Source organism: Lolium rigidum, chromosome 6 (assembly GCF_022539505.1).
Source record: "Lolium rigidum isolate FL_2022 chromosome 6, APGP_CSIRO_Lrig_0.1, whole genome shotgun sequence".
Lineage (NCBI taxonomy): Eukaryota > Viridiplantae > Streptophyta > Magnoliopsida > Poales > Poaceae > Lolium > Lolium rigidum.
In genome coordinates, this window is record NC_061513.1 from 73,565,091 (window position 1) to 73,592,382 (window position 27,292).

The 27,292-nt window shown below is 45.3% G+C and overlaps 3 protein-coding genes across 3 annotated transcripts; 1 reads left to right on the forward strand and 2 right to left on the reverse strand.

Moving 5' to 3' along the window:
• Nucleotides 1-2,482: 2,482 nt before the first annotated feature.
• Nucleotides 2,483-7,982, forward strand: LOC124666734 (phosphatidylinositol:ceramide inositolphosphotransferase). The gene is made up of 12 exons (XM_047204062.1): nt 2,483-2,848; nt 2,957-3,046; nt 5,337-5,423; nt 5,517-5,585; nt 6,179-6,259; nt 6,329-6,400; nt 6,510-6,570; nt 6,643-6,745; nt 6,870-6,965; nt 7,050-7,096; nt 7,184-7,344; nt 7,564-7,982. Exons 1-12 carry the CDS (start codon nt 2,816-2,818, stop codon nt 7,642-7,644), a joined length of 981 nt encoding a protein of 326 aa, XP_047060018.1. The 5' UTR covers nt 2,483-2,815; the 3' UTR covers nt 7,645-7,982.
• A 3,786-nt stretch (nt 7,983-11,768) lies between these two features.
• On the reverse strand, nt 11,769-14,916 carry LOC124668061. The gene is made up of 3 exons (XM_047205267.1): nt 14,547-14,916; nt 13,853-14,400; nt 11,769-12,365 (listed from the first exon to the last, which is right to left on the reverse strand). Exons 2-3 carry the CDS (start codon nt 14,356-14,358, stop codon nt 12,143-12,145), a joined length of 729 nt encoding a protein of 242 aa, XP_047061223.1. The 5' UTR covers nt 14,359-14,400; nt 14,547-14,916; the 3' UTR covers nt 11,769-12,142.
• Nucleotides 14,917-21,790: 6,874 nt separating this feature from the next.
• LOC124662805 (transcription factor MYB1-like) lies at nt 21,791-26,769 on the reverse strand. The gene is given in 4 exon segments (XM_047200598.1): nt 21,791-22,175; nt 24,904-25,010; nt 25,012-25,783; nt 25,983-26,769. Coding segments are annotated over 4 exon segments (1,698 nt in total). The 3' UTR covers nt 21,791-22,143.
• Nucleotides 26,770-27,292: the final 523 nt, after the last annotated feature.

Below are 27,292 nucleotides of genomic sequence, written 5' to 3' on the forward strand. Positions count from 1 at the left end.
GCGAGCGTTCGAATCTCGCCCCTCTTTTTTCCAGCTACACAAAAAACCGGTTATTCCCGTCACTGGTGGAAAAAGGGGCTTTGGTCGCGGTTAAGCAATCGCCATTGGTCGTGATGCGCAACCGCGACCAAAGTAGCTGCGACTAAAGGCTCCTCTTTGGTCGTGGTTCCTACGAACCGCGACTAAAGGTCCGTCCACGTGGGCCGCAGGAGAGCGCTAGGGCGGAGGACCTTTAGTCGCGGTTCTTCCGGCCAACCGCGACTAAAGGCCTCCGCAGGTTTAGGGTTTAGCCCCCTCCCCCTAAATCTGGTTTCTTTTTAATTTGTATTATTTTATTTCTTTTGGGTTTTAATTTTGAAGGAGTTTCACATATTCTACGGTATCGTATACATACATGCATATGAATGTACAATTTCAAACAAATTTGAAATTAGAACCAAAAAGAATTCAAGAGGAATATACAATATATATTCAATATCGGATGACCATATACAATATATATTCAATATCGGATGACCATATACAATTTTGAACAAGTTAGTTACAAATTCTGGTGCATATAAAGTTCTACGTCATCGTAATAGTGTTCTCCTCTAGGATCGATGACTTCCTCGCCAACCATCCAGACTAGTTCCTCTTGAAGTGGTCGGAAGCGAGCTTCCGGACTAAGCGTCTTCCGGAGGTTATTCCTCATGATGTTGTTCTCACACTTCGGTCCCGCTCATTGCGGTATCTCCGGATCCTCTCACAAACATAGTATCCACATAGATTGGTCCCCGGTGGCTGAATATCCCCGCCGTCCGCACTCGCCATTTTAAAATGTAGCTCTTTTTTGAATTCACCGACCTTGGTATCTACGAACCGTCTCCAAACCCTACGAGGCAAAGAAAATTAAATAAACAAGAGAGTTATTAATTAGTTACTTGATATTAGGAAATGATGAACGAAATAGGCCGATCGATATAGAGCGCAAATGAATGAAAATAATTACTTTTGCATCATTTTTCTCATGTCGCCCCAAAGCGCCGGATCCATATTCGGAGAGTCGTGGACGAGAACCGAGGAGGTCCGAACTTTAATTACCATAAGAATCCGAGTGGAACCTGCGGACACGATACATGCACAGTCATGCATAACTCATCGATTAGCCACATACCATGCATGGAGTAAACAAAAGAGAATGTGCTCAAGACAGAAACACTCACCCAAAATGGTAAGGAAATAGAATATCACTTTTCTGTTGCTGTTTTTCCACCAGTGCGTCCAGTGTTTAAAAGTTTGATATGAGGCGACGGTGGCCGTCGAATCGTCCAGGTTGTTTTGCATTCCGTGTGCTCGGAACATTTATTTTTCCTTTATGCCAACCTTGCACAGAATAATAAGGTTTGGGTGACGTTGATACTAGATTGGTTAAAGTTTGATTCTTTCGTGACACCGGGACAAACTGTGATTGTATGAATGTATGTTCCACATCTTATTCAACTATTTGCCTGCCGACTGCATTATTTGCCAATGGCTCTCGTGTAGTTGCGTGCTTTAGAGCAACTCCAAGAGCTTGCTCATATGTGGGAAAACTTAAAACGGAGCCCAAGCTACACATAACCCTTTATTTATAAACACTTCAATTCATATTTTAATGTGAGGATTGCTAGTTCTTAGCTAGTTGAGAACTAACTCCATGCTTAGTCAAGTCTTACATCATTTGATTTGCATTGTTATTCGTACTAGTTATGAGTTGTAACATTAGTTGCAACTGAAATTTGATGATTTCATGTGAGTGAGAATGAAGTTAGTTCTCAGTCGACTGAGAAATAATTACACCCTTTAATGTGACTATCAACATGTTAAAAACTATTTGGGTATTGCCAAGTCCAAAATTCATGATATCAAAACTGGTGGGAGGGGGAAATGACCATGCAGGGAAGTTTACGTCACTCTCGCTTCCGCCACCGCTGCACTTGCCATGGGCTGCCCTACCAAACTCCCCTAAGGTCCTGCCGCCCCAAACTAAGGGCTGCACGAACCCTAGGGATGCCCGCTCCCACATGGTTTGTCATCCCTGCCCATACCTGCTCTGCAGACACATAAATCTACATCTTAGTATTACAAAATCTGTCAAAATACGCAAAGTTAGATACTCCTCCTTTTTTTTGAAAAGTTGAGCTAAGTAAATTTTGAGCAAATTTTTAGAAGAAACTAGCAGGAACTATGATACAATATAAAATATCATTTGAAAACATATTAATATGTATCTAAGGGTGTTGATTTTGGATTGTATTAAAAATGTTTTTTTTTCTAAAAACTTGACCAAATTCCATGGAGTTTAACTTTCAAAAAATGAGGTAGCAACCTTTTCTATTTCTATACGAGTTCCAAAATCCAAATGGACGCAGCTGCCTACTGCTACTCCGCTGAGAGAGTGGTCAGTTACTCGAGCTGCTCTTAAGCCAACCACTTTTACCAAAACGTCCACTTTCCCTGCCTCGTTTTCGCGGACCACCCTCCACCCCCCCGATTCAAACCGTCGACGCCGTCGCCGCGTGACTCCTCAGCGGCGGCCGGACCACCCACTCCCACTCGTCGCCTCGCCGGAGAATACCTTCACGCACCCACTCTCTCTTCGCCGAGGGGACCCAAGCTAGCTGCTTCGGGTGGCCGTCCACTCGGTGGCGGCGCCGATCTCACGGCGGTACCGAGGCAGCGAAATTACCGCGCGAGATGCCAAGATCGGAGCAGTGATGCGCGGATCGGAGCATGGATGTGAACCCACCCGGAGCTAGCTGTAGTCGGAGGACCCGAAACGGGAGCTGCGGCCATGGCGATTTACCTCGCGCGGGAGGCAACCAAGGTCTCGATTCGCTGCCGTCCTTGTGTTTGCCCCCCCCCCCCCCCCATATTCTATTCTAGGCATAGTTTGTTAAGTTCTTTTTTTTTTCTCCGGTTGGTCTCTGTGCAGCTATGGAGGAAGGTGACCGCGGAGACGACGGTAGAGCTGCAGCTTCTCTTCGAGAAGTGGCGCTTGCTCCTTGCCGGAATTGTGTTTCAGGTGAAGCTCTCAATTTGTTCGTTGAATTGTTTCCCCCGTGTGTTAAAGTACTAGGCCATACTGTGCTCTGTTAGTTGTCACTGCTACTCTCTGAGCCTCAAGTGTTTCAAAATTTTGATGACCCTGATGGTTCACCCCTTTCTTTTGTTTTTTTTTTGTTAGCCTTGCATTGCATAATTTGCTGCTAATTCGAGTTTTGGATTAGGGGACTGGTTTGAATTCTATAAAGAGTTTGCCTTGTGGTGTACTTGGTTGAACTAGGCATGCTAAATTATACACCAGCTCGTGTCAAAGGTGTTTTTGATCAGGTGGAGAGTACCAGAGAGGGATACATGACTTAAAATTTCCTCTGTGGTCTGTATATACAACTTTAGTACTAGTAGCATGTAAGATGTGTTGCATGTTGTGTGCAATAGGTCCAAATTAACATGCAGAGTATAATATTCAGCATTAACTCTTAACAGCTTGTGATATATGATACATGGTGCTGCTATAGCTGCCAACTAATACTAAAAGTAGTAGAAGCATGGCTGAACGGCCTTTACCCACCTCTTGTGTACAGTCTATCGCATGCTCCATGCCTTAAAATCGATAGGAGATGTTTCTAAAGGGTTTGCTTGGCTAAAGCGAGGAGTGATATGATTGCTGAAATGGCCCACGCGATGCTGCTTCTTTGGAAAAGCCTTGTTACTATTAAAAGAAAATAAAAGCTAAAGTTAGAAATAGAGGAAGGAGAGAAGCATTTTCGCGGAGTCAACAAAAGAACCACCATCCCAACTTGCACTTCCTTATTCCACTATTGCGCACGGGCTGGTTCTTTCAAATTTGGGTTGGGCTGGTGCCAAGTTTTTTTTTCCAACCATGCAAGAGCCTTGCATGTACTACCTCCATCCCAAAGCTTAAGGCTTATATTATTTTTAGAAAGTCAAACTATGTCAAGTTTGACTAAGCTTTTACCAAAAATCATTAACATGCAAAATACAAAATTAATATCATTAAATAGATAATGAAATATATTTTCGTATGGTATCTACAAAATATTATACTCCCTCCGATTCATATTAATTGACTTCAATACGGATGTATCTAGAACTAAAATGTGTCTAGATACATCCATATTAGAGTCAACTAATATGAACCGGAGTAGTATTTGTTGATACATCTTCTAAAAGTTGGTCAAACTATACTTTGTTTGACTTTTTTTTAAAAAAAGCCTTAAGCTTTGGGATGGAGGTAGTATTGTATTAGAAGGAAAGCCAAAGAAATAGCTACAGTTTTACAGAAATTACAACAAGAAGCGACCAGCGGTAAGAAAGAAAAGGGTTTGTACAAAGACATCAGTAGGAGGCAGCGTAGAAATATAGTGAAAAAGATAAAGTGCCAAGGTCCAAAGCAATATGTCTTCATACTTGTTGTCAGGCTAAATTCTCTCCTACCATGTTGTCGCTGGTTTACCTGCATTGAAAACTAGCAAGCCCTGATGCACCCATGTGAATGGGCTAAATTCTTTCCTACCGTGTTATCGCTGGTTTACCTGCATTGAAAACTAGCATGCCCTGATGCACCCATGTGAATGGTAGGTTCTCTTGCATCAAGTCTCCTCGAAGCTAGTATTGTAAGTGCATGCAACCATGGCCATGGAACAATCTGTAGACCGTTATCAATGACCTTTCTGAGAACCCATGTAAATGGTAGATAAATTGTCTCTTATTTTAATCTTCATTTTGCAAGTATTCATTATGTTTTGAATTGAATTCTTGTAAAAATGCACTACCCTAGTTATCCTGTTGCTGATTCGCAAAAAAACAAAGGTTATCCTGTTGCTTCGGCATTTCTTCTCTTGCATTAAGTCTCCTCGAAACTAGTATTGTAGTGCATGCAACCAAGCCCATAGCACAATCTGTAGGCCGTTATCAATGACCTTTCTGAGAATTCTCTGTTCATCGATGCAAAAGCCTTCTGTGTCATACACTGATTTTTATTGAAACAAAACCATAAAGTGAAGTAGTAAACTATTAAGAAACAAGAAAATTATTATAGACGGCTGGATCTCGTGAGAAATATTGCACACAAAATAACATCCTTTTGGCTACTTGGTGATCAACTGCTAATATAAGTTATCCTTTTCTCCTTGTAATTTATTCAAACTCTGTTCAAGAGAATGGAAAAAAATACTAAAATCTAGTATTCATTATTCTGCAGTGTCCTTTAAGATTTACTCATTGACATATTTTTCTCGGACATTAATGGATTGTTTGGAAATTCATGGAAATCTTTTATCTGTAACTAGTATATTCACGGATTGGCTGCTCGAGGAGTGCATTACTTGCATCGTCCCGGACCATTACTCCAGGATTTAGGATTTATGGCTCTTCCGGTATGTCATCTGGTTATAATTAAGTTCATATCATTTAAAGGGGAAGAACACTCAATACTGATTTATTTGTTCCACTGGATTTTGTGTTTTTAGGAGCTTGGGCAAGACAAAGGTTATCTTAGTGAGATCTTATTCACTTCCATCTTCATTACATTTGTGTTGGTAGGTGACTTGTTCGCTCCAATTCTTGTCGATTAGGCAGATTGCAATGTTTTTCTTTTCTTATTATGTCTGATAATTTGACCGGCATGATTGTATCTGAAGAATAAAAATGTGGATGAAACAAACACCTGCTAGTATAGGGAAGAAGCCAATATGTTTTGAAGAAACTTTTTATGAGAAGAAATAGAAGTGGTGGTTATATAGATTGATTGTGAACATTACATAATTGGTCTCAGTGAGATCTCAAGGTTTTTAGACAATGATTGAGTCGATTGCTGTCCTATATATAAATTGTTGGAGGAGATAAGTAATTTCTAGGTTTGTTTTAGCCAGGTAACAGAAATTTCCGCTAGTCCATCTTAAATTCATCAAAAATATCTTTTGGTGATATTTGTTGTTACACCATAGTTCTTATAAGATTAAGATGTCACCTTCATTAATTATACTTTCTGGTGGATTGTACCCGAGTCTTTTCATTGATTTGCTATTCTATGCATCTTTCGCAGAATTTTCTTACCAATGTTAGTTGTCTTATAATGCTTGAGTATAAACTCGAATTATGATCTTTTGACAATTTATTTGTGGCGTTGCAGTGGAGTTTTCACCCTTTCATTTACCATAGCAAGCGTTTCTACACTGTTCTACTCTGGCGCAGGGTGCTTGCATTTTTAGTTGTAAGTATGGCTGTCCTAACTCTTACTAATTATATGCATGTTTTAACCAGTGACGTTTTTCTCCTCCAGGCTTCACAGTTTCTGCGGATTGTTACATTCTATTCCACTCAGCTTCCTGGTCCAAATTATCACTGTCGCGAGGTGACCTTGAACTCTCAGTTCCATTTGGCTGCAGCGTACTTATGAACTATCTTACCAGTCGCAAGATCTTGCCACAAAGGGCTGTTGAACATGTGCTTTGCTTTTGTAGGGCTCGAAACTTGCTACTCTTCCACCACCCAATAATGCCCTTGAAGTGCTCCTAATAAACTGTAAGCCTTTCATTTCTTGGGTTGACTATTATGAGTCGAAAGTTTTCTTGATTTCAATTTTTTTCTTCGCAGTTCCCCATGGAGTGCTTTTTGGCTGTGGCGATCTGATATTTTCATCTCACATGATCTTTACTCTCGTTTTCGTGCGGACATACCATAAATATGGATCCAAAAGGTATTGAGACATGTTTGTAGGTGCTTGTGCCTGTAAGTGTGCGTTTGACTTTGGTATTGCATAGGTGACATGCCAGCAGGTACCTCACAGGCTCTTGTATAACTGGCGGATATTGTTTTTGTAGGTTGATTAAGCTATTTGCTTGGCTGATGGCCATAATCCAAAGTCTTCTTATCATTGCTTCTCGCAAGCACTACAGCGTGGATGTTGTTGTTGCCTGGTAGGATCAATTATCATTTTAGAGGTACCATTATATTGCCAATGCATCAGTCTTCCTTTTGACCGATCGATCCTCTCTCCACAGGTATACTGTCAACCTGGTCGTATTTTTTATTGACAAGAATCTCCCAGGTACTACCCTTGTCTTAACAGCTTGGAATCATATAGAATTTTCTGTACAGTGCATTCCGTGACGCAAGTTTTGCTGCAATTCTACAGAAATGCCGGATCGTACAAGTGGATCATCTTTGCTTCCAGTCAGCGCAAAAGATAAAGATGACAGGACGAAGGAACAGCTCCACAAGCCCGAGAAGGACAACAAAATGAAGGAGGAGCTCCATAAGTTATTGAATGGAAACACTGTTGATTCCACTGACCGGGTATTATAGGCTTTTGGTTGATGTGCATACTTTCAGTTCAGTTACATATTTCACTCCATTTGCAGTTCAACCACCACAAATCACAAGTTTCTTTTGGCTTGGAGTTAACAGATCCGCATATATGCTGGGACTTCCTTTGTAGTTTGTAGAGAATGGCATGCAGTTTTTTTTTTCTTCCTTTTGCTGTTTTCCTGACCAATATTTTTCTGATTGTTGCAGCGACAACGCGGTCAGATGAACGGAAAGCATGGCGAAGACATGAACCACACGCTCAGCGATGCTACTCCCAATGGTGCATGACCAGCTGTTTTGCGCTTGTCTTTCACAAGGTAATCTGCTGGGCGAAAAGTTCCAGCTGCCTCTGTAGCATCTTGTTCTGCAGTCCCACTTTACTGTGATCAACGTACTGGATGAAGCAAGGCGATGAATGAAGTAGTCGACGCCACTGTAAAGAATGTAGCTTCAATCTCGTGGGGCTGCTGCTGCTGTAGGTGGGCACCCCGTTACCGGTTCTGTAGTTTCACCGTTTTAGACGTCAGATGACGAACCCTTTCAGATTGATACGGAGACAGAAAAAAAAACTGGAGGAAACTGATATTGTTGTATGTACATATGATTATTGATGAGCTTTCAGTCTTTATGTTACCATCATGGACAATCTTGGCCGTCCACTCCCAGCCTTGTGTAGCGAGTGGTGACGCGTGTGAATGGTCGTCCGGGTAGATGGAATCGCGTGAGCACAGATCACGGAGCTCATCACAGACATCCCGCCGCTGTAAAGCAAAAAAAAAAAAAACGCTCGTCTCAATGAGCGCGATGAAGGCGCACACGCATCGGCGGTGGCGTTCCGTGCACGACGTAGTAGGCCGTTCATCATCGTCTCCCATGTGCAGCAGCGGCGCAGGCTCATGCCCCTGGTGTGTGTGCACTGAGTGACATGTGCAGCATCCAGCGCGACAAGTCGCCGTTCCAGCCGACCACGAGCGACCCATTTTAATGTCTGCGAGCGTTTGTTTGCGTCGCACTGCGGACGCAAAAATGACCGTTTTTGTCCGCGCGTCCGTTTGCGTCTGGGGTCTGCTCCAGCGGGGCGACGCATTTTTTTTCCTTTTTTGACACAGTGTTCATTTAAACATAGTTTCAAATATAACATTTTGAAACATGATTTTACACAAACTAACACATAGTTGGTAGCTGCTCCACCACGGCGCCCCCGCTCCACCACGGCGGCCCCTGCCCCGGCCACGGGGGCGCCCAGGGCCGCGGCCTCGACCGCCTCGCCGGCCACCAGGACCGGCCATGGACTTCCTCGCGGGCTTGGCCGCGTCACAGGAACACCTAGGCGGCGCTACGGTCGAGCTTTGTGGCGGCTAGGGTTTCTTTAGAGGAGTGGATGAGGAAGAAGAACGCACGCCCCCTTTATATAGGCCGGCGGCATGCGGTGGCCGCGGGACGCGTGACGTCGCCATTAACGTGGTTGGCGGAGGTGGGCGGCCGCTCGGCAGCCGAGGCATCGTCGCCATTAACGTGGCGCAGAGTGCCGAAGCGACGCAGCTTTGCAGTCGCTGGCGCGTTTGAGAAGACGCATCGACGCAAGGTCGCTGCCAGGCGAGCCCGTCGAAACGTCCGCCAGACACGAGCGGACGTTTCCGAACGTCCGCAGAGACGCATCCAAGGAGCATATTTCGGCCAGGTTTGCGTCTCCGCGGACGGCCCGGTCACTTTGCGTCACCCCGCTGGAACATGCCCCAGACGCATTTCCGGTCACGGCGCGCCGCTGGAGATGCCCTAAGGTAAATGTAGATGCAGCTTATAATGCCAATATGATGGAGCTAAATTAATCACACGCATGAACATTAGTCAAGTTATTATGGAATCTGATTCGCTGGAGCTGGTTTCGCTATGTAAAGCAAGAAACAGTCATAGAGCTAGTATGCTAGTACCTGTTTTAAAACATATCCAGTAGCTAGTAGAAGGATGTAGTGACTATTTTGATATTCTGCATGCAAAGAGAGAAGCAAATTAGCTGGGTGCTATGCACCCTATAAAGTCCAAAATTCGTGGTAATTTTAAATATTAAAAAAATCAAATTCTCCTGAAAACAAAAGATGATGAAGTATTGTACTTGTATCCACATGTCCATACATCTAAAAATTTGTGGTAATTCAAAAAAAAATTTAAAAAATCTATAAAAAATTTGGAACCAAAGATGATCAAGTACTTTACTTGTATAAAAATGTTTGGGCTCAAAATGATTTCCATGGTATTCTGGGGAAAAAACAAGTTTATGACGAATATAGCGTGAATAGTACATGGACATGGGATTTGTTTGATTTTGTCATTTTTATCATGGATACAACGGTAATAATTTCCCCGCGAAATATTTTTATACAAGTACAATACTTGGTCATCTTTGCTTTCAAAAAAATATTGATTTTTAAACCTTTATTTGAATTACCACGAATTGTTTTAGATGTATGGGGTGCCTAGCACATATGCGCATTGATGTATTTTCCCCCACAACATTGCTAAATTTGCATCTTCTTCTAACCCGGACTGTGCCCGGATATCCCAAGTGCCGAAATACATCAGAGCATCTCCAGCCGCGTCCCTCCAAAGCGTCCCCTAAACCGCGTCGGATTGAGCGTTTGGGGGACGTGTTTTGTTCGTGCCGCGTTTGGGGGACGTCGCTCCCCAGCCGCGTCCCCCAAACGCCGCCCCCAAACATTTAAAATACTTCTTTTTAACACAAAACCATTTATCAAATATAGCATATGAATAAAAATGTTTGCGAGGATTGTTTTCAAATTAAATTACAACAAACAATAAAACAAGTACACAAATATAATAATAGGGCTAGATGCTAGATCAAGGTGCCACGGTATTTCCTTTGATCCTCCACAAATGCTAGATCAAGGCCCTTGCTCATCTTGTACCGGCGCCGAAAATTGTCTTCATGTGTTGCACCGTCTGCAAAGTAGTCGTTGTGCAGCATGGTATGCCCCTCCATCCTCTGCCGGGGCTTGGACTTCCTTCTCCCCCGCCTTGATCCTCCGCGGCGCGGCCTCTTCCTCTTCTCCGCCTCAGCGTCAACCATGTCCTGGAGGGACGCGATTATCAGCAAATGCTCCCGCAGGTCGTCGTCGAAGGCTTGCTCATCCTCCAGCAGCAGGGCAAGCATCTCATCGTCGCTGTCCATGGCTAAAGCAAAATCAATGGTTAAAATTGCGCCGAGGTAGACGACGCAACGAGCGGCCAATCGCACCTACCTGGCAAGTCGTCGAGCACCTTGTGTGCGCGGAGGTGGGGTGGATTTGACGGCGCGTTCTGGGACGCGCTGGCGAAGCGGCGGCGGCGGCACGACCGGCGGGAGCCCCAGCCGCGACGACGGTGCCGACTCTCGGCGGAGATCAGACGTCCAAACGGCCGGAAAATCCAGCGGTGGCGGAGGGGTGGGAGGCGCGGGAAGGAAGGAGCGACGAGAAAAAAGGCGCGAACCAACGGTTTATGCAAATAGTCGCCGACATGTGGGAGCCCGCCTCGCTTTTCGTTGTGTCCGACGTGCCCGGAGCGTCCCCTGTGGGATGGGGACGGACTCGGAGCGCTGGACACCATATAGGACCGCGCCGAACAAAAATGGGTTTTGGGGGACGCGGCTGGAACAAATTTTTGGTCCAGCGTGCCCCAAATTGCTTTAGGGAACGTTTTGGGGGACACCCCGGCTGGAGATGCTCTCAAGCATGTAATTTCGGTGATAATGTAAGCTCTTGGTTGACTCTTGCAGTCTTGCCTGATAATGGAAGTCGTCGTTCCAGCGGCAGCCGATGATTGCGGAATCGTCGCCGCTGTCAGCAGAAAGTGTCAGCGATGGCAAGAGAGTTCAGAAGAGCCAACGGGAGAGTTCAGAAGAGCTAACGGTTTCAGCTCTTCTGGGATTTATGCTAAAATTCCTTCAGACAAGTGCGTGCCCATGCTGCTCGTCGACCGCGCCCTCCTTGATTCCTGCAAGCCGCAATCCTGCAAGTTAGATATACTACTCTCCCAAAAGATCTCTGATTTCTTCGATGCTGTAACCTTGGTCCCTTAAACTGAAAAAATATCGCTTATTTCTTCGATGCTGTAACCTTTGGTCCCTTAAACTGAAAAATAGCCCTCAACTAGGCGCAACGCTGTATAAAAAAGATGTGGTCCCATAAACACACACAGATCATGGCTAACGACTCCCCATAATCATTCACGAGATGACGAGGCATTACCCACGAGGAACCATTTACAAGAGTAACGAGACACATTTGGTTCCCTACAAATTTCGTGTGAAATTCATGTCTCCTACACGAGCACTTGACCCTGGTCGATATTCAAACAACATTCCAGTAGAAACTTGGGAGAAACAACACGCACCGCTTGAATCGCAGACGCAGATGGAGAACATTTTAACAATGACATCCAACAGAAACTTGTTTTTAACATTTCCTAAGCACTAAGCGACCAAGCATCACATCTTTCCGTCTTCCGCTTTCAGACAATCAGACCAACGAATTACAGATGCATCGGCACCATGTCCTAACCTCTACGGAACAACCTCGGCCTTCTTCGCTGCTGGGTGTGATACAAACAGCTCTCTACAAAACCAACACACCCACCCTTTCAATTCAGCTCCACCACAATCAGGCAGCCTGCATCTTCGGCTCAGTTTTTCCTGTTTGGTTTTCAGTTGTTTTTTTACCTGATATCGGCCACCATTCTGCCAATAACAATGGCTCTGAAGCTTTTTATTCAGAAGTCCGCACAACGAGGCTTAGCCGGGGACGTTGAAGTGGAAGAGCCAGGATATGACGAAAGCAAACACCATGCAGGCAAGAAGGAAGTTGAGAAACCGGTGGCCCTGCCAAAACCTCCGCGGCTCGTTGCCAGGTGCCTGCGTAGCCCCGGAGTTGCTCGACTCGTTCCACTGCTCCATGAACTCCCCGTCGCCAAAACCTACCACATTGCATGCGGCTGAGCCACAGATTTCGCAGATCCTGAAACAAGAAAAGGGAACAGGTTTTAATTTCAAGAAGAGTAAGCCTCTACGACAGCAGCAATATGGTACTGAACCCCTATCAAATCACAAATAGGCAGTGGAAAGGCATGTATCAGACAAGGATCTCACAAAAACAGTGTCTTCAATTCTATGCAGAAATGACACAAGTCAAAATAAGAAAAAATCTGCCGCAGGTAGTACTCTGATCCTAGCACTTTACAATATCAGCTAAAACATTTGACAATGTAATAAAACAAAAGAGCGAAAAGGTTTTGTAGGAAAAAGGAATGACATCTTGTTGCTATATTCTCCAAAACAGTGAAGTACTGAAGCAGAAAGAAGGTTGTCCATCCATTTCGATGCTTTGCTTTTAAGGAGGCTCTTGTTGCTATCTTCTCCATGAATCTTGTACTCAGAAAGGCGCAACATTGTAGTTGCTTAAAGATAATATCATGTTCCAAAGTTATATTGACATGTCTGTTCTAAATGCACACTTCATGATTTTGAGAACATGGAAAAGAAATGAGAAGCATAGTGCACCTTATGCAGCTTACATTATGTAATTTAATGATGTTTTTACACCTTGTGCGTTCAACTTCATTTGTTTCTTGCCCCCTTTATTTTTACTACCATTGTCAAGCGGAATTCTGCTACTCTAGGTCTCTAGCTCATTAGCATTCTTTGCAGGACAACCGGCAATACCTTGCTTTCAGAAAACAATTGGACCATGTTTATTTAATTCTAAAAACATGAAAAGCATAGCTGCTAAACAATTGTTGTTGCTCAACCTGCAGTACTTACAAATTTGGTCAACTTCTAAAATTCTCAAGTTTTTAAAATGAATTTCAAAAGATACCATCAACTGGGAGAATCTCCACTGGGAAACCCCCTTTCCCCAAAAAGAAGATCCTGGTCATTTTTGGTTAGAGCAGCGAGTTGTAGTAAATTATGATTGTTTTCTCATGAAGTACATTCTATGAGTGTAAGGTGACGCAATAGCACCCCGTGTGTTGTCTAGACCACCACAAAGGCATTGCCATACAGATGAAACAGAAAAAGTCAACACTTCCACTCACGGGCAGCAACAGAATTGCACAAGAATCTACAAGAAAAGGCAACCGAAAGAAGGAATCCGACTTTATCTATCATACTGGGATTCCTCAGCATTTGCCTTACCCAACTTTACCCTGTCATCTCTCATCTCCTTGTAACCTTTATCACTACTTAAAAAGCTAAGGGGATAAAAAAAATTGAACACTAGTTCCTGCTAAAGATTCGTCAATCATATGAGCATCCAGATATTATCTTTTGCAAGCATCTATCCTAAACAAATAATGACAGGTTTGCAGATTTACCGAACTCACGACAGAATAATCGTAACATCAATATCTGAGTTTTGTAAGCTAACGGTGATTCTCGAAGTGAATTATGAGATTGTTCCAAGCAAAAAAGGTGAATCTTGGAAGAGGGAGCAGGTGGGCTTACTTGTTGCCCCTGATCTTGAACCATGTCTCGGCGCACTGCTTGTGGGCGCAGGAGAGGTCGTCCTTGCAGGAGCAGCCGAGCACGATGCCGGCGCCGGACTCGGCGGCGGCGCTCTCGAGGCCGAGGTGGCAGATGCGGCAGTTCATCTCGTCCTTGTCGGGGCTGGCCTTGGTGATCTCGGCCGGCCCGGCCTCCAGGTCGACGTCGTCCAGCGAGCCCTCGGACACGCACGACTTCCTGGCGCGCCCAACTGCGCCCTCTCCTTCCCCATCGCCGGGGCGGACGGGCGCGGAAGTCGAGGTGTGGTCCTCGAGTGCGGCGGAGTTCTGCCGCGAGTGCCATGACCGGTCCTCGGCGTCCGAGAAGCGCTGGCTCCCCTCCTCCTCCTCGCCGGAGCTCTCCCCGCCTAGCCTCCTCCCGCCGCCGCCGCTGACGCGTCCGAGCTCCACGTCAGGCTCGGCGGCGGCGGCGGCGGGGATCGCCGACTGCTCTCCGTCGTTCACCATTGCTCCCACACGAAAAGCGCGCAACTTTCTCCAAGTAGAAACCTACAGACAATGAATCCAAGGAAAGGGAAACGAATCACTCCAATTGCTCATCCTCCTCCTCCGGTACCAAATCCCGACAAAAGCAAAGCGAAACATGGAAGGGAGCAAACAAGAAACGCCGAAAGCGCGCAGTAAACACCACTCACTCTCCCGCAGCCGCAGGCCACTCCAAAGCAGGAGCCACCGCACAGCACAATGCGGCCGATCACGAGAAGAATCCAAAGCTGGTAGAGTCTAAGCTTAATCAGAGATTGGAAGCACGCTCCTCCCACCGACGATGCATTAGGTGGCTGGGACCTGAGACGCTGGATGCGTTTAGGTGGATTCTTGATCCGGAAATACTACCTGGAAGAGGGGGAAAGAGTGAGGGAGATGGGACGGATGCGATAGAATGTGCAGCTCCGAAGCCGAGAAAGAGTTGAGCGGAAGAGAAAGGAGGGGAAAAGAGAAGACTGTCGGGGAGGGGCAAGAGATGATAGGACGAGACGATGGAGTTGGAATGGTGTCCGTGTCTGCGTCACGACTGCCTTTGAGGTCGTAGTCTCGTGCAGTGTAGTAAATGGGGAAGGCCGTGCCGTGTCATGCCATCTTGCGGAATATTGGATTCAGCGCCGGAGCGGACAGGAGAAAATCCAAGTGAACAATGGTTTGTGCCAAATTCAACTGCAGATGTTTATTTAGCAATTGATATCCTCTTTTTGGAGTAAAACATTTGGTCAGATAGTTAAGACCATGCCATCTTCGTTCCAATTTCAAATAAGAAGAGGCATAGAGTTTATCCAAATTCAAATGTAAACTTTGATGAATTGTATAGAAAAATATCAAAATGTTACAATATGAATTTATCGATTTCGGTCATTTTTAATGTAAATTTCTTCAAATTTTAAAACTATGAATAAAATGTCCACTCTTTTCCAGGAGCAAAGGTAGTAGTTGAGTTTTTCTTTTTAATTTAGAAAAACTAGGACCCTGCTTAAATTTCTAGGCTTGTTTGGTTTGTACAATTCTAAACCATATAAAATCTTCCCGTGCTTCACTTTCTATACAATTCGGAGGGAAACATTTCCTTAAATCCAATCTCATGGATCTTTTTTCAATGACATGTGTGCCATGCACCAAATGCTTTAGAAAAAATGGGCGGTTCTCCTTTGGTGCAACCGATTTAACTTCTACTACAAATTCTTGTGTTTACTTGTAGAGATTCAACATGGTTTAGGAGTTGTTTGGTTCAAAAGAATTTCAATGGATTATACGTCCCTTAGAATTTTTTTCTATAGAGCTAGTTTGGTTTATAGTTGTAGAACTGGAAACCATAGAATTTTTCTATGGTCTAATTTGCATGCAATCTCATAGGAAACTTTTCCTTTAGTTTCAACCACATGGAAATTTTTCTTTGTGTCAATGAAAATCATGTCATGTCCATATTTCTTCACACAAATTACTATATTTTTATTGTGGCATAGCCACACATCCCCTCTTAAAGATTCCTTCATTTCCAATTCTTGTAGGATTAAATATACCATGACATCTCAGTCTTGCGTTTTCCTAACCCTAACCCTTAGAATCATGTGAGTCGAAGATGCCCTTAACTAGGAGCAATGCACACTCATAAAAGAAAAGAACTAGTGTGTAACATTAAAGCCACTATTATTATGAACATGAAGATCAATCCTTACCTCCACAATATCAAAATAGTGGATAATTACTAAAAATGTTGCTTTTCATCTTTATAATTTATTCTAACAATTTATTCTTATTAAAAAATCAAACTCGATTGTGCCCACACTGAGCCGTCTGATAGTAGGGGGCTGATAAATAGGGCTGCTTTTGACGAGCGACAACAAGATGTCATATTTTTTTGACGTAAGAACATTTTTCTCGAAAAATAATGACAAGTCTCCAGGCATATGTATCCTTGGAGGCTTGGATGCACACATCCATATCTTTATTGGGTTCACTGACAAGTAAGTAAATTAGTGTGCAACATGGCAAAGGGGTCACTATGTCCTGATGTCGAAGATACCATTGGAGGTGTCGTTGCGGTTATGACTATAAAGGATGTTCATGTCATAGACTGAAAGAGTTGGTCGAAGAATACACAATAGAGATTAGTAGACAATACAATGTGCGGGAGATGTGGTGGATCTCGGAACATGGGCAATGGTTTTTCTCTTGATACCAGGGTCGGAGGCAGGATTGACCATCAAGGGGGGAAACATGAATATTTTCTCCAAAATCATATCTAATTTAGTCTCATATTCATACAAAACCTCTTACTATGCCATGATATAGGTTTATCAGGGCCCCGTTGGTCCCCTAGCTCCACCATTGCTTGAGACAAAACGTAGGAGAAACCCATATGATCCTCCAAATAGGAAATAAGTTTATGTCCATGAGGATTTGGAGTCATTTTGCAGTGTTATGGCAATTAAAAGGTTGAAGAGTAGAGATTTCGGCTCCCGAGGTCCAACTACCCCTTTATTTTAAAATTAAGAAGTCAAAAGAAAGTTCTCGATTTAATCCCTGATGTATCCTACAAACATGTAAAATCCCAATTGAAATATTTTGTATTGTGGGCCACACAAAGATGAAAACGTATGCATTAGAGTATAGTCAAGAGTATAGTCAACCCTGCAAATTTTCAAAACCCATTTTTATCAGATTTTCTTGTTTTTGTCGAGCCTAATTTTTTTTTAAAAAGTCAGTGTTGCGGTCTTGCATGTTTCTTGGATATATCATCATATATAAAAAAATTCTTCCGATTTATAAAAAGAACTAGAAATAAGCTACCGAATACTTCAAAATACAAAGATAGCCGGAGCTTGAGAGCCAAAGAGAGTTTTCAAGATTTCAACCCATATAAAGTAGAGTTATATGCATAATTCTTCAATAAAATGAGCTGCTTCCTTTAAATTCGTTCAAAAACTTGAATGGAGCGGTCCAAGGAATACACGGAGGGCCCAGAGAATGTCCTTTTTGGGTTAACCGGATATAGGATATATCCACTTCCGCCTAATCTTAAACCTTTGCGCTAAAAAGGCATTACCCTTTGCCGACGGCACCCATCGGCTGGAGCTGGACCGGTCGAAGCCGCAGAATTACCTTTGTGCGGAGATATTTCTGCCCTGCACTGTCGCGATCCTCTCTTTTGGCCGCACCGCTCTTGCTCGCTCGCCTTATCTGCTTTCCCGAGGACGGGATAGCTCGCCGCCGACGCGTCAGCTCAGTCAGGTGCTTGCTACTGTATCTATCCGTCTCCTCCGGCTATCTTTCACGTGATTATTATCAACTGCAGCGAGAAGCATTGCCGCCAGGTGTTTGATCACCGGACACTGGTCCACGGCGTGGCCGGATTCGAAGGAAGGGGCCTGTGCCGACGAATCCCGGCCGGCGTCTACAGCGAAGCCGGCTTTAATAGGGCGGCAGGTCCTCCGTCTGGTGCGGCTGCCTTGTCAAATGCAGTATTCCGGTCGGCAATCTTTGTTGCCTCGTTGGTTCAGCCAGCGTGGCCTAAATCAAACTGGTCCTTGCTTTGTCGCTGCATCGTCGGTACTATGCACTGTGGAGTGCAGGTCCCCTTTTTTTCTTTTTCGAGAGCATGTCAAAGATGTACCATATTTTTATAAAAGACAGAGGTTTGAGTATAAGAGCATCTCCACTCGTGCCCCCGTCGAGGCCCCCGGCGAGCGTTTTTTCCATCCGGACGGCGTAATTCGGTCCAGTCGCGCCCCCGGTTCCTCGTTTTCGCCCGGATTTGGCCCTTCATCCATCCGCGAGCCCACGCCACCCCGGCCCCCGGGAGCGCTCGGGGACTCGGACGAGTGAAAAGCGGGGAAGGCCCGATCCGTCGGTGACTCGACGCACGAACCCCACCGCCACGTCGCTCAAAATCTCCCCCACCCCTCGTATCTCTCTCGCCGCCGGCACCACCCCGCCGGCTTGTTGCCCGGATTCCGCCGCCCTCCTTCCCCACTGCCTATATTCCGCCGTCTTTGGACGACGGCCTATCTGATCGCTCTTCCGCCGGCCTGTTTTCCGGCACCGCTTGCTCGTCGTCGCTCGCGGCTCGGGTTGCCTCGACCACGCCCGTCGGTGTTCGTCCATTTGCCTCGCCGGCCATGGACTCGGACGAAGAGGAGGAGCAGATGTTCGTCGAGCTTATGCAAGAAGAGATGGCGGCGGCCGCCCAAGACGACGAGCACATGATGATCCTTGGTTGCTTGGCAAGCATGTACGCCGGACTGGCAACTCGTCGACGTGGTGGGTCGGCACGAGGTCGCCGGAAGTGCAAGCCGAGACAGCGAATGGAGGGCTACTGCATGTTGTACGCCGACTACTTCGCCGAATTCCATTGCACGGTGAGAGTGTTTTCCGGCGTCGTTTCGGGATGAGCGAAAGCTATTTACGCAAATTGTGTATGCCATCCGCCACTTTGATCCCTACTTCGGATGCAAGGCGGATTGCACTTGGTTTGGTTGGATTTTCATCACTGCGTGAAGTGCACGGTGGCTATGAGGATGCTTGGCGTATGGAGCTCCCGGTGATACTGCGAGATGACTATCTTCGGATGGCGGAGTCCACCGCCCTTGATTGTTTCTACCGGTTCTGCAGGGCCGTCATAGCGATGTTCGGGGACTATTTCTTGAGATCACCCACTGTCGAAGACACTCAGAGGATCCTTGCAACAAATGAAGCTAGGGGTTTTCCAGGGATGCTTGGAAGCATTGACTGCATGCATTGGCAATGGAAGAAGCTGTCCGTTTGCGTGGCGGGGAATGTACAAGGGTCACAAAAAGGCTGCATTGTGATACTTGAAGCGGTGGCTACCCATGATCTTTGGATTTGGCACTCTTTCTTTGGTATGCCTGGATCCAACAATGACATCAACGTCCTAAACTGCTCCCGGTCTTTTCCAAGCTTGTTGAGGGTCATGCTCCTCCGGTGGACTATGTGATCAATGGTCGGCACTACAACAAAGGATACTACCTTGCAGGACGGTATCTATCCAAAGTGGGCAACATTTGTGAAGACTATCTCCAACCCTGGCACCCCCAAACTTTGCGAGTTTGTCAAGAAACAAGAAGCTTGCCGAAAAGACGTCGAGCGAGCATTTGGTGTCCTCCAGCAGAGATTTGTTGTCGTCCGGTTCCCCGCTATGACTTGGTCCAAAGATCAGATGTGGGAGGTGATGAACTGCTGTGTGTGCCTACACAATATGATTATTGAAGATGAGCGAAAGCATCCGGTTCCTCTGGCTGAGCAAGAAGCACCATATGAGAGAGGGTCCTCTTGCACGGCCTAATCACCGGGTGCCTCCATCATGGGCCGCCTTCTTTGCTATGCGCCAGGAGATTCGCGACTCTACAATGCTTCAGCTGCTGCAAGATGATCTGGTGGAGCACATATGGAGGCTCCGAGGCAACGCCAACGCCGACGCCAACTAGTCTGTCTTAATTTGTTTGAAAAATTGTGAAATTGTGTGCTTCATTTGTTTCAGCACTTGTTAAACATTGTACTGATTATCGCCGAATTTGTTTCAACAATTTTCGTACTCTTGTTTGCCGAACTTGTTAAATTTTATGTTGAATTTGTTTGAAATATGTCAAATGGTCGAGGTTGGGGGTTTCTGCCGGGGGACGGCTGGAACTTCGGCGCTCCCCACGCCAAATCTTCATCCAATCCGGACGAAAATTTCGCCGGATTTGGGCGTGGGAGCGCCAACGAGTGGGGATGCTCTAAGAACGGCACCACTCGCTACAAACAATGTGGGTAACCCCACACAACACCGGCTACAGATCAAACAACCACAACACAAAGCACCTAAGCAAAGAACCAAGCCACGTCTGGACCGACGCTAGGTACCTACGTAGATGAACAAGTCCGAAAAAGCCTTCCTTATCGACGCACCATCCGAAGGAGTGTAGGTCCCCTCACAACAAGCCCTTGCTGATATGACCGGGGATTACAGGGCCATCCGATCCGAGAGGGAGGCAGACGATTTGCATCCGGGTGCATGTGCACCCTATTTTCAAAAATTCTGAAAAATGCTATTTCGAAGTTTTAGAAAAATTTGAAATAATTTTTTTCATGTATATCCTATGTTGACACTTGTTTGTGCAGATTTCAGCAAAAAAAAAAGCATCCATGTGTGACCTACACATAAATGTGAAAATGGAATTTCCGATTTCCATGAACAGTGCACAACCAATTATTATAGTGGCATTTGCATATTTTGTCCTTTTCGTGTAGGCCACATACAATCACATTTTTCCATAAAAAATTACTCAAGTAAGTATCAACATAATATGTACACGAAAAAATTATTTCAATTTTTTTGAGATTTTAACATTTCTTTTCATAAAATCTTGAATGAAAGTAGAGTCGTATACTATGTAGAGACTGAGACCGAGGCTTCCCCTTTCCTGAAAAAATGTCCACTATAACTAAGTAATGTTTGGCATATATGTTTGCGTGCATTGGTTTTCATGTTGCAAATGCCAATACACGTTTTTACATTTTCCTGCAACCAAATGGAGAATTGTTGCAATAAGTTTTGTTCTTTTTGCTACGAAAGTGTGTGTTTCAAATATTATACTACTACGTCTACGTTTTCATAGGTATTTTAGCCTGCCAAAACAACGATAAATATGTTGCAAACATTATTGCATAACAGAGTAAAAAGTATTGCACGGGGAGGTTTGCTGTTACATTGATGGGACATCCAAGATTTTCAGTCACTAAGTGTTTTCAAGTTGATCGGAGGCTGGGACCCGATCGATTCAGCCAGCCGACGGTAGCACTGACTTTTTTTTTATCTTTCGCACAAAATCATTGCCTTCCACGTAAAACAAGGGAAAATCATTGCGTACACATCTCAAAATCAGAAAAATGTCCCGACTTCCCTGTTGGCATGGCTGTTAGAGCGGACGCCAACGCCATGATCATCGTTGCTGGCTGGCTGACAGCAGAGCGCCGTGGCCTTGGCCATGCACAGCTCAATCATTTGACTCAGCAAGTCCAAAGCAAGACTTGCACATTATCATGAGAGGTTCCACTACAGGCAAGACCAATCTTGACCGTATGGAGAACATCCAGGAGAGGTGGACGGCTGTGCTGCCTTCATGCCACGCAACATACAGAAAATGGTAACCACCACTCACAGGCCACCGGAACAAACTAGCTCAAACGAATATGGTGGTCACCGAGTTGGTTCAGTGGATCATTTGCCTCAGATGCTAAATCAATCCAAGTAAAAACACATTCAAACAGCAAAGCAGGAATACTGGTGAAGCAAATCACAGAAGCAGGATGCAGAAGAAAATCTGAGTGACGGTGCTCCTTCTATAAATTCAAAGAATTGATCTCAACAATTAACATACAAAATCCGTCTTAGAATTTGGAAGTTTGATTGCAAAATATGAACCCATTGTCAGCCCTTGGGTTCACCCTGCCAAATCATCGAAGCTGGGAAGAACGGAACCTAATCCATCTAATCTAAATCATAATAATTGGTTAAAAGCACAGAATATTTTGATGCACCTCTCCAATCAGTATCCATGGCCGCCCCCACACGAGGTACAGAATCTTTATATCACCAATTCAGCATGCATATCATATAATTGAGACAGCGCAGGGTCCCGGAACCAACCAGCTGGTGACAGGCTTCAAGTTTCATGTTGAAAAGATTATATGACCCTGCCTGTGTATAAGGAGAAGGAGCACAGCTTTTTTTTTTTCTCCGGCTTAAGCAACATCATCCATGCCTAGTATATAACCTGAAGACAGATAGAGCAAAAGGATCAGGTGCCAGTCCTCCGACTGAGGCATTAACAAAGAGGAAGTCAATGCGGTGTTGCTAGACTATGTTCATAGGCTTTGCTTGGCCTAGCACTGTAATACTATCAATTATACATCCATTTTGTACACCAAATTCCTATGGAACCTCAAGGCCCAAACCTGATGAGAGCAGGAAAAAATAAAAGCAACTTGGTCCACATAATTATTACCATGCAGGAACTACAAACGAGAGCTTTCAGAAAACTGGAACAGCTATATGCACCTGTATCTAGGATCGAGGCAACTAAAAGCGCTAGCAACACCTTAAATAGGTCAAGAAAACCAAAGAATGTATACCCAAGACCCATACTAAAAAGAACAATGTGAGATAAGCAATAAGACTGAACGAAATACCAACAGTACAAAATAGGAGTAGCAACACCTGTTTCGCATCCCTCAGAACCCAGAAGGAACACAAGTAAGCATCACTAGGGAAAATGAAAACCAGTGAGGCGAAGAGAGAACAAACCTCAGAAATACTGATCATGTTCAACCGTACTGGCACTAAAATATGAGCCAGAGTTTCATTTTCAACAAAAGAACTGAGGTCATGCAAAACAAGGTATGTACGCAAGCTTGATTTACGAATTAAATTGGTTAGACTAGGACAGCAGATGTTCAGAAATGGAAAGTTGATAGCAAGAGAAGCAGAGATATAGTATGTGCTGGAGAAAGTATCTAGTGCTACGTATGGTATGGATGGTACCAGTTTCCCCATCGATCTTGGCCGTCCGACGTGATTCAATGGACATGATGGAACCCAACATTCCACCATGACATATATGCACATTAGCCACTGCTGCTCTTCGAATTTCTATCACATAGTCCATAAGTTTCAATGGCTGTAGCACTGCTCGCACAGTTCAAACCGTCCCAAAATTCACTAATAGGATTACAAGCAGGCTACTAAATCAGGAAATTGGAAGAAGACAGTTAGCTTCTTGGCAAACCGACGTGCTCACAGTTTTCCTGTACGGTGGGGATGGCCGCGCATGTTGTTGAGCCATGGCGAGTTCAGCTCGACTGCCGGTGAAAAGGCAGTGCGAAGAACAGCTGCGAGTGGCTGACACTTCGCCTCAGTTCAGGAGGGTTTGTCTAGCTCCGCGGTAGTCAGCGCCATTGCCCACGGGTTGAGCTCTGGCTGCGTCTCACTCCGGCGATTTGAGGATTTGGTGCGATCTGAGCCTGAGCGGACCCTCAGTCTAAAAATTCAGGGTCATGTGCCACCATCCCAACGAAATAGAGGGTCGATTATGCATATATGACATGGTCAGAGAAAGATTCTTGGTCAAATATGATCCTATCCCTTGATTTAAAGTGAACGGTTCAGATACCTGTGGAATCAAGTAGCACCTATATGCCTGGGAGTACTAGATATGTTCTCGTATGTGCTGGTCTATCCCAAGATTTGCAAATTAGACTACGCAAACTCATGGGAGGAAGCCAACCAAGTACAGACCTACCATGATGTATTAACCAAAGCATCTTCGTCAACAACTTCGTATAACCCATAACTGCAACATAGACAACGAACCAGGCTATCTTCAACAGTTAAAAGTTTAACCTGGAGTCCTGGACGACGTGAACCTAGATTTTCAGAGGCCTACCAGGACGGACAACAATACAAATAGTGACACAGAAAGAAACCTGATTGCAGATTATGATGGCTTATACAGTAACAATACATATGCATGAAACTGCTAGCAACACCCACTCAAGATTTATAGGACGTACCCAGTGCTGAGAGCTCCCGCACTGTGCGGGGTCTGGGGAAGGTGTTAGTGGCAAGCCTTACCCTCACGAAGTGCAATGTGAGGAGACCGCGACTCGAACCTGGGCCGGTGAGGCTCTACCGCTGCACCAGGCCCGCCCTTCCCACTCTAGATTTATATCCCTTCTATAAGGAGCAATGTTAACCAACACTGATTGTGTAAGTGGGAGACTAACATGTTACTGCAAAAGAGAACTGAAGCACCCACAGAACAGGGAGATCTACTTATTCAGTTACAATCAGATAGTAAAAGACAAAAAAAACCTACTGATGGTTAAAATGCCAGAAATTAATATTTAACCTTCACTTTGCCAGGATCTAATTATAACAATTTACTTACGCCCGTTATAAAAACAAGCGTGATAGACGATCAGTGTCCACTCTCAAAATAATTTTGGTTGTGTACTTTTTATTCAAATAACATGTTGTAATAACTTCGTCATAGAGAGAACTGAGCGCTAGCTCAGTGGCTGGAGTTCAAGGTGTTGAACCCGCCCACCAGCGTTCGAGTCCACGCTGCGCAGATTCCACTGGACTTATATCCGCATTAATTCGCGGAGAGGTCTCATCCTTTCTAACAGCGGACAGCTAAAGGAGGGACACTTCCCCCTTTAGTCAACGTTTCTATAATTTCATCCTAGAAAAAAAATTCCACATCACAAGGAAAAAAAAAAAGAATGCGGAGAGAAAGTCATTATTTGGTGCTAACATAGAATTGGCAGCATGACATAATACACTTAAATGAAAATGGAATACAACTAGGTTTAGCAGCTCATTATGTATAATGCAACAGTCATGTCCAATTACACACATGTGTGATGCAGTATGAATGGAAGATGCTAACCACCTGAAAGAAATAGAGAAGTATATACTAAAAAGATGGAAGTTGCACATGCCTTTGAATCTGCAGATGGAGTATAATCCTGATGACTTGATTAGGTCTGAACAGTACAATTGCCAATATTTCAGTATTCCAACTCGCATGATTCCTAATTTGTCAGGATGAAGGATTAGACCGAAATAAGTTGCCAGTGTCACTGCTTTGCAAACTGCTGTTCATCCAGGCAATGCTGCTAATTTCAGATACCAGCGAAGCAAGACTACTGCTCAGAATTGGGGGATGATCTTCAAACTCATTAAACTCAGGACCCAACAATGAGTTGCCGCGAGGCCGCTTCTTAGTGCCGCAGCAACCATGCCCACATTTGTTTGGCACGTCAGCAGCAAAGCATGTAGTATCAGCAAACTTGGAAACCGCAGTCTCAGGCGTGACAGCTTGAATGGTTGAGACAAACTTGGTAGAACTTGACCTTTCCATTTGCGTTGATTGAGCAGGTCCAATACTGTATGGTCTGAAAGCACCTAGCACAGCAACTGGTCGGACCAGGTGTGGCTGATCAACAACTTCAGTGCTACAAGTGTTATTAACTCTGATTATTTTTGAGGGACTGCTATTATTAGCTCTGGTTTGCAATGGCACAGCAGAGCTTTCAGATACCGTTTGCACGGGAGCTTCCTTTATTTCCGTAACGTTGAAGGAACTAGGACACGATAATGGCCACGGTTCAGCTGAAACAGCCCTGGGCATCTCTGTATTAGGTTGCTCCACAGAAGCACCTCGTGCGCATCGGCTATCAGTGCAGTAGCGGCGCCTCAGAGTAGAATTCCAGTGGTTCTTGATCGCGTTGTCAGTTCTCCCAACCAAAAGCTTGGCGATAGATGCCCACTTGTTCCCATGAACTGTGTGAGCATTCATTATAATTTGGTCTTCCTCCTCTGCAACAAAAAAAAACACAGATTCAGCTTCAGAAAGCAAGTAGTAAGAGAGATATGAATAGTCAATGAGGAGTGTATATTGTGTCGTCCCCATAATGCTAAGAGGAAAACAAGCTTCACTGCAAACAAATTTCTAGAATTTAGGGCAGTTCTATGTACACAACGACTACATATCCCATAGGAAACGGGGAACAGGTACCAGTGAAGGGTTTGCGCTTGACTTGAGGGTCGAGCTGGTTGCACCAGCGGAGGCGGCAGGACTTGCCGGAGCGGCCGGCGATCCCTTGCGCAATGAGGGTCCAGTTCCGGGGCCCGTGAATCGTCACCAGATTGGTTAGCAGGGCGTCCTCCTCCTGCGACCACGGCCCCTTCACGCGCTCATCCGCCGCCGCCGCACCGTCTGATCCATCGAATGCTCCCGTGATGACCACGTCGTCGTCGTCCCCTGAAGGAAGCGGCGACGAATGGGCCGGCTGGGGCTGGGGCTGGGGCTGGGGCTGGACTGGGGTTTGTGTCTCGGTCGTGGCGGGGGAGGACGACGATGAAGGTTGGGCTTGGGGTTGCGGAGGGGTCTGGGCTAGGGCTTGCGTCTGGTCGGCCGTGGTAGGGGAGGACGACGGCGATGGGCGGTGCGGTTCGGGTTGGGGCTGGGGATGGACTGGGGATTCCGTCTCGTCGGGCACGGCGGGGAATGGCGACGGCGAAGGGTGGTGCGGGAGGGGTTGGGGACGGGGATGGACTGGGGATTGCGTCTCGTCGGCCGCGGAAGGGGAGGACGGCGGCGAAGGGTGGTGCTGCTGGGGTGGGGGATGGGGATGGACTGGGGATCCCGTCTCGTCGGGCACGGGGCTGAATGGCGACGGCGGAGCATGGTGCGGCTGGGGTTGCGGCGGGGCTGGAGCTTCCGTGACGGCGGCCGGAGAATGGGTGGAGTCGGCGGCCGGGGAACGGCTGGAGTCGGCGGCGGTTGGTAGGTCGGACGACATGGTGCGGTGAGAAACTGAAATCTGGCGTTCCTGTTCCGGGAGGGTTGTCGTTTTATGGCTGTCAATTGGGTCCCAGAGAGTCAAAGTTAACATTTTTCTGTTCTGTGTTTCTTTCCGGCTATACTAACTCCTTTTTCTGGGCTTCAAGCCCATAAGATTGATATAGACGCGCCACCCAGCCCAGTAAGTTTCATGAGAGATTTTCTGCATTTTTCTGTTTTCTTTCTAATTTTCATTTATTCTTACTTTCTGCTTTTAAATCTCTAGTTATGTTTTATTTGTATTTTCACAAACATGAGCATATCTTTAGGAATATTTAGACACTTCTTTGATAGACACATACATTTTTTCTATAATACATGAACAATTTGGTATGCGCACGGGTTTTTTTACAGTCATGCATTATTATTTAAATAGGGTTGTATCTTATAGATGGTCGTATTTGGAAATAGGCTATACAAGAATATATTTTGAAAATCATCATTTCCATTAAATTTTAATTATACCCCTGCAAAAAATCCCC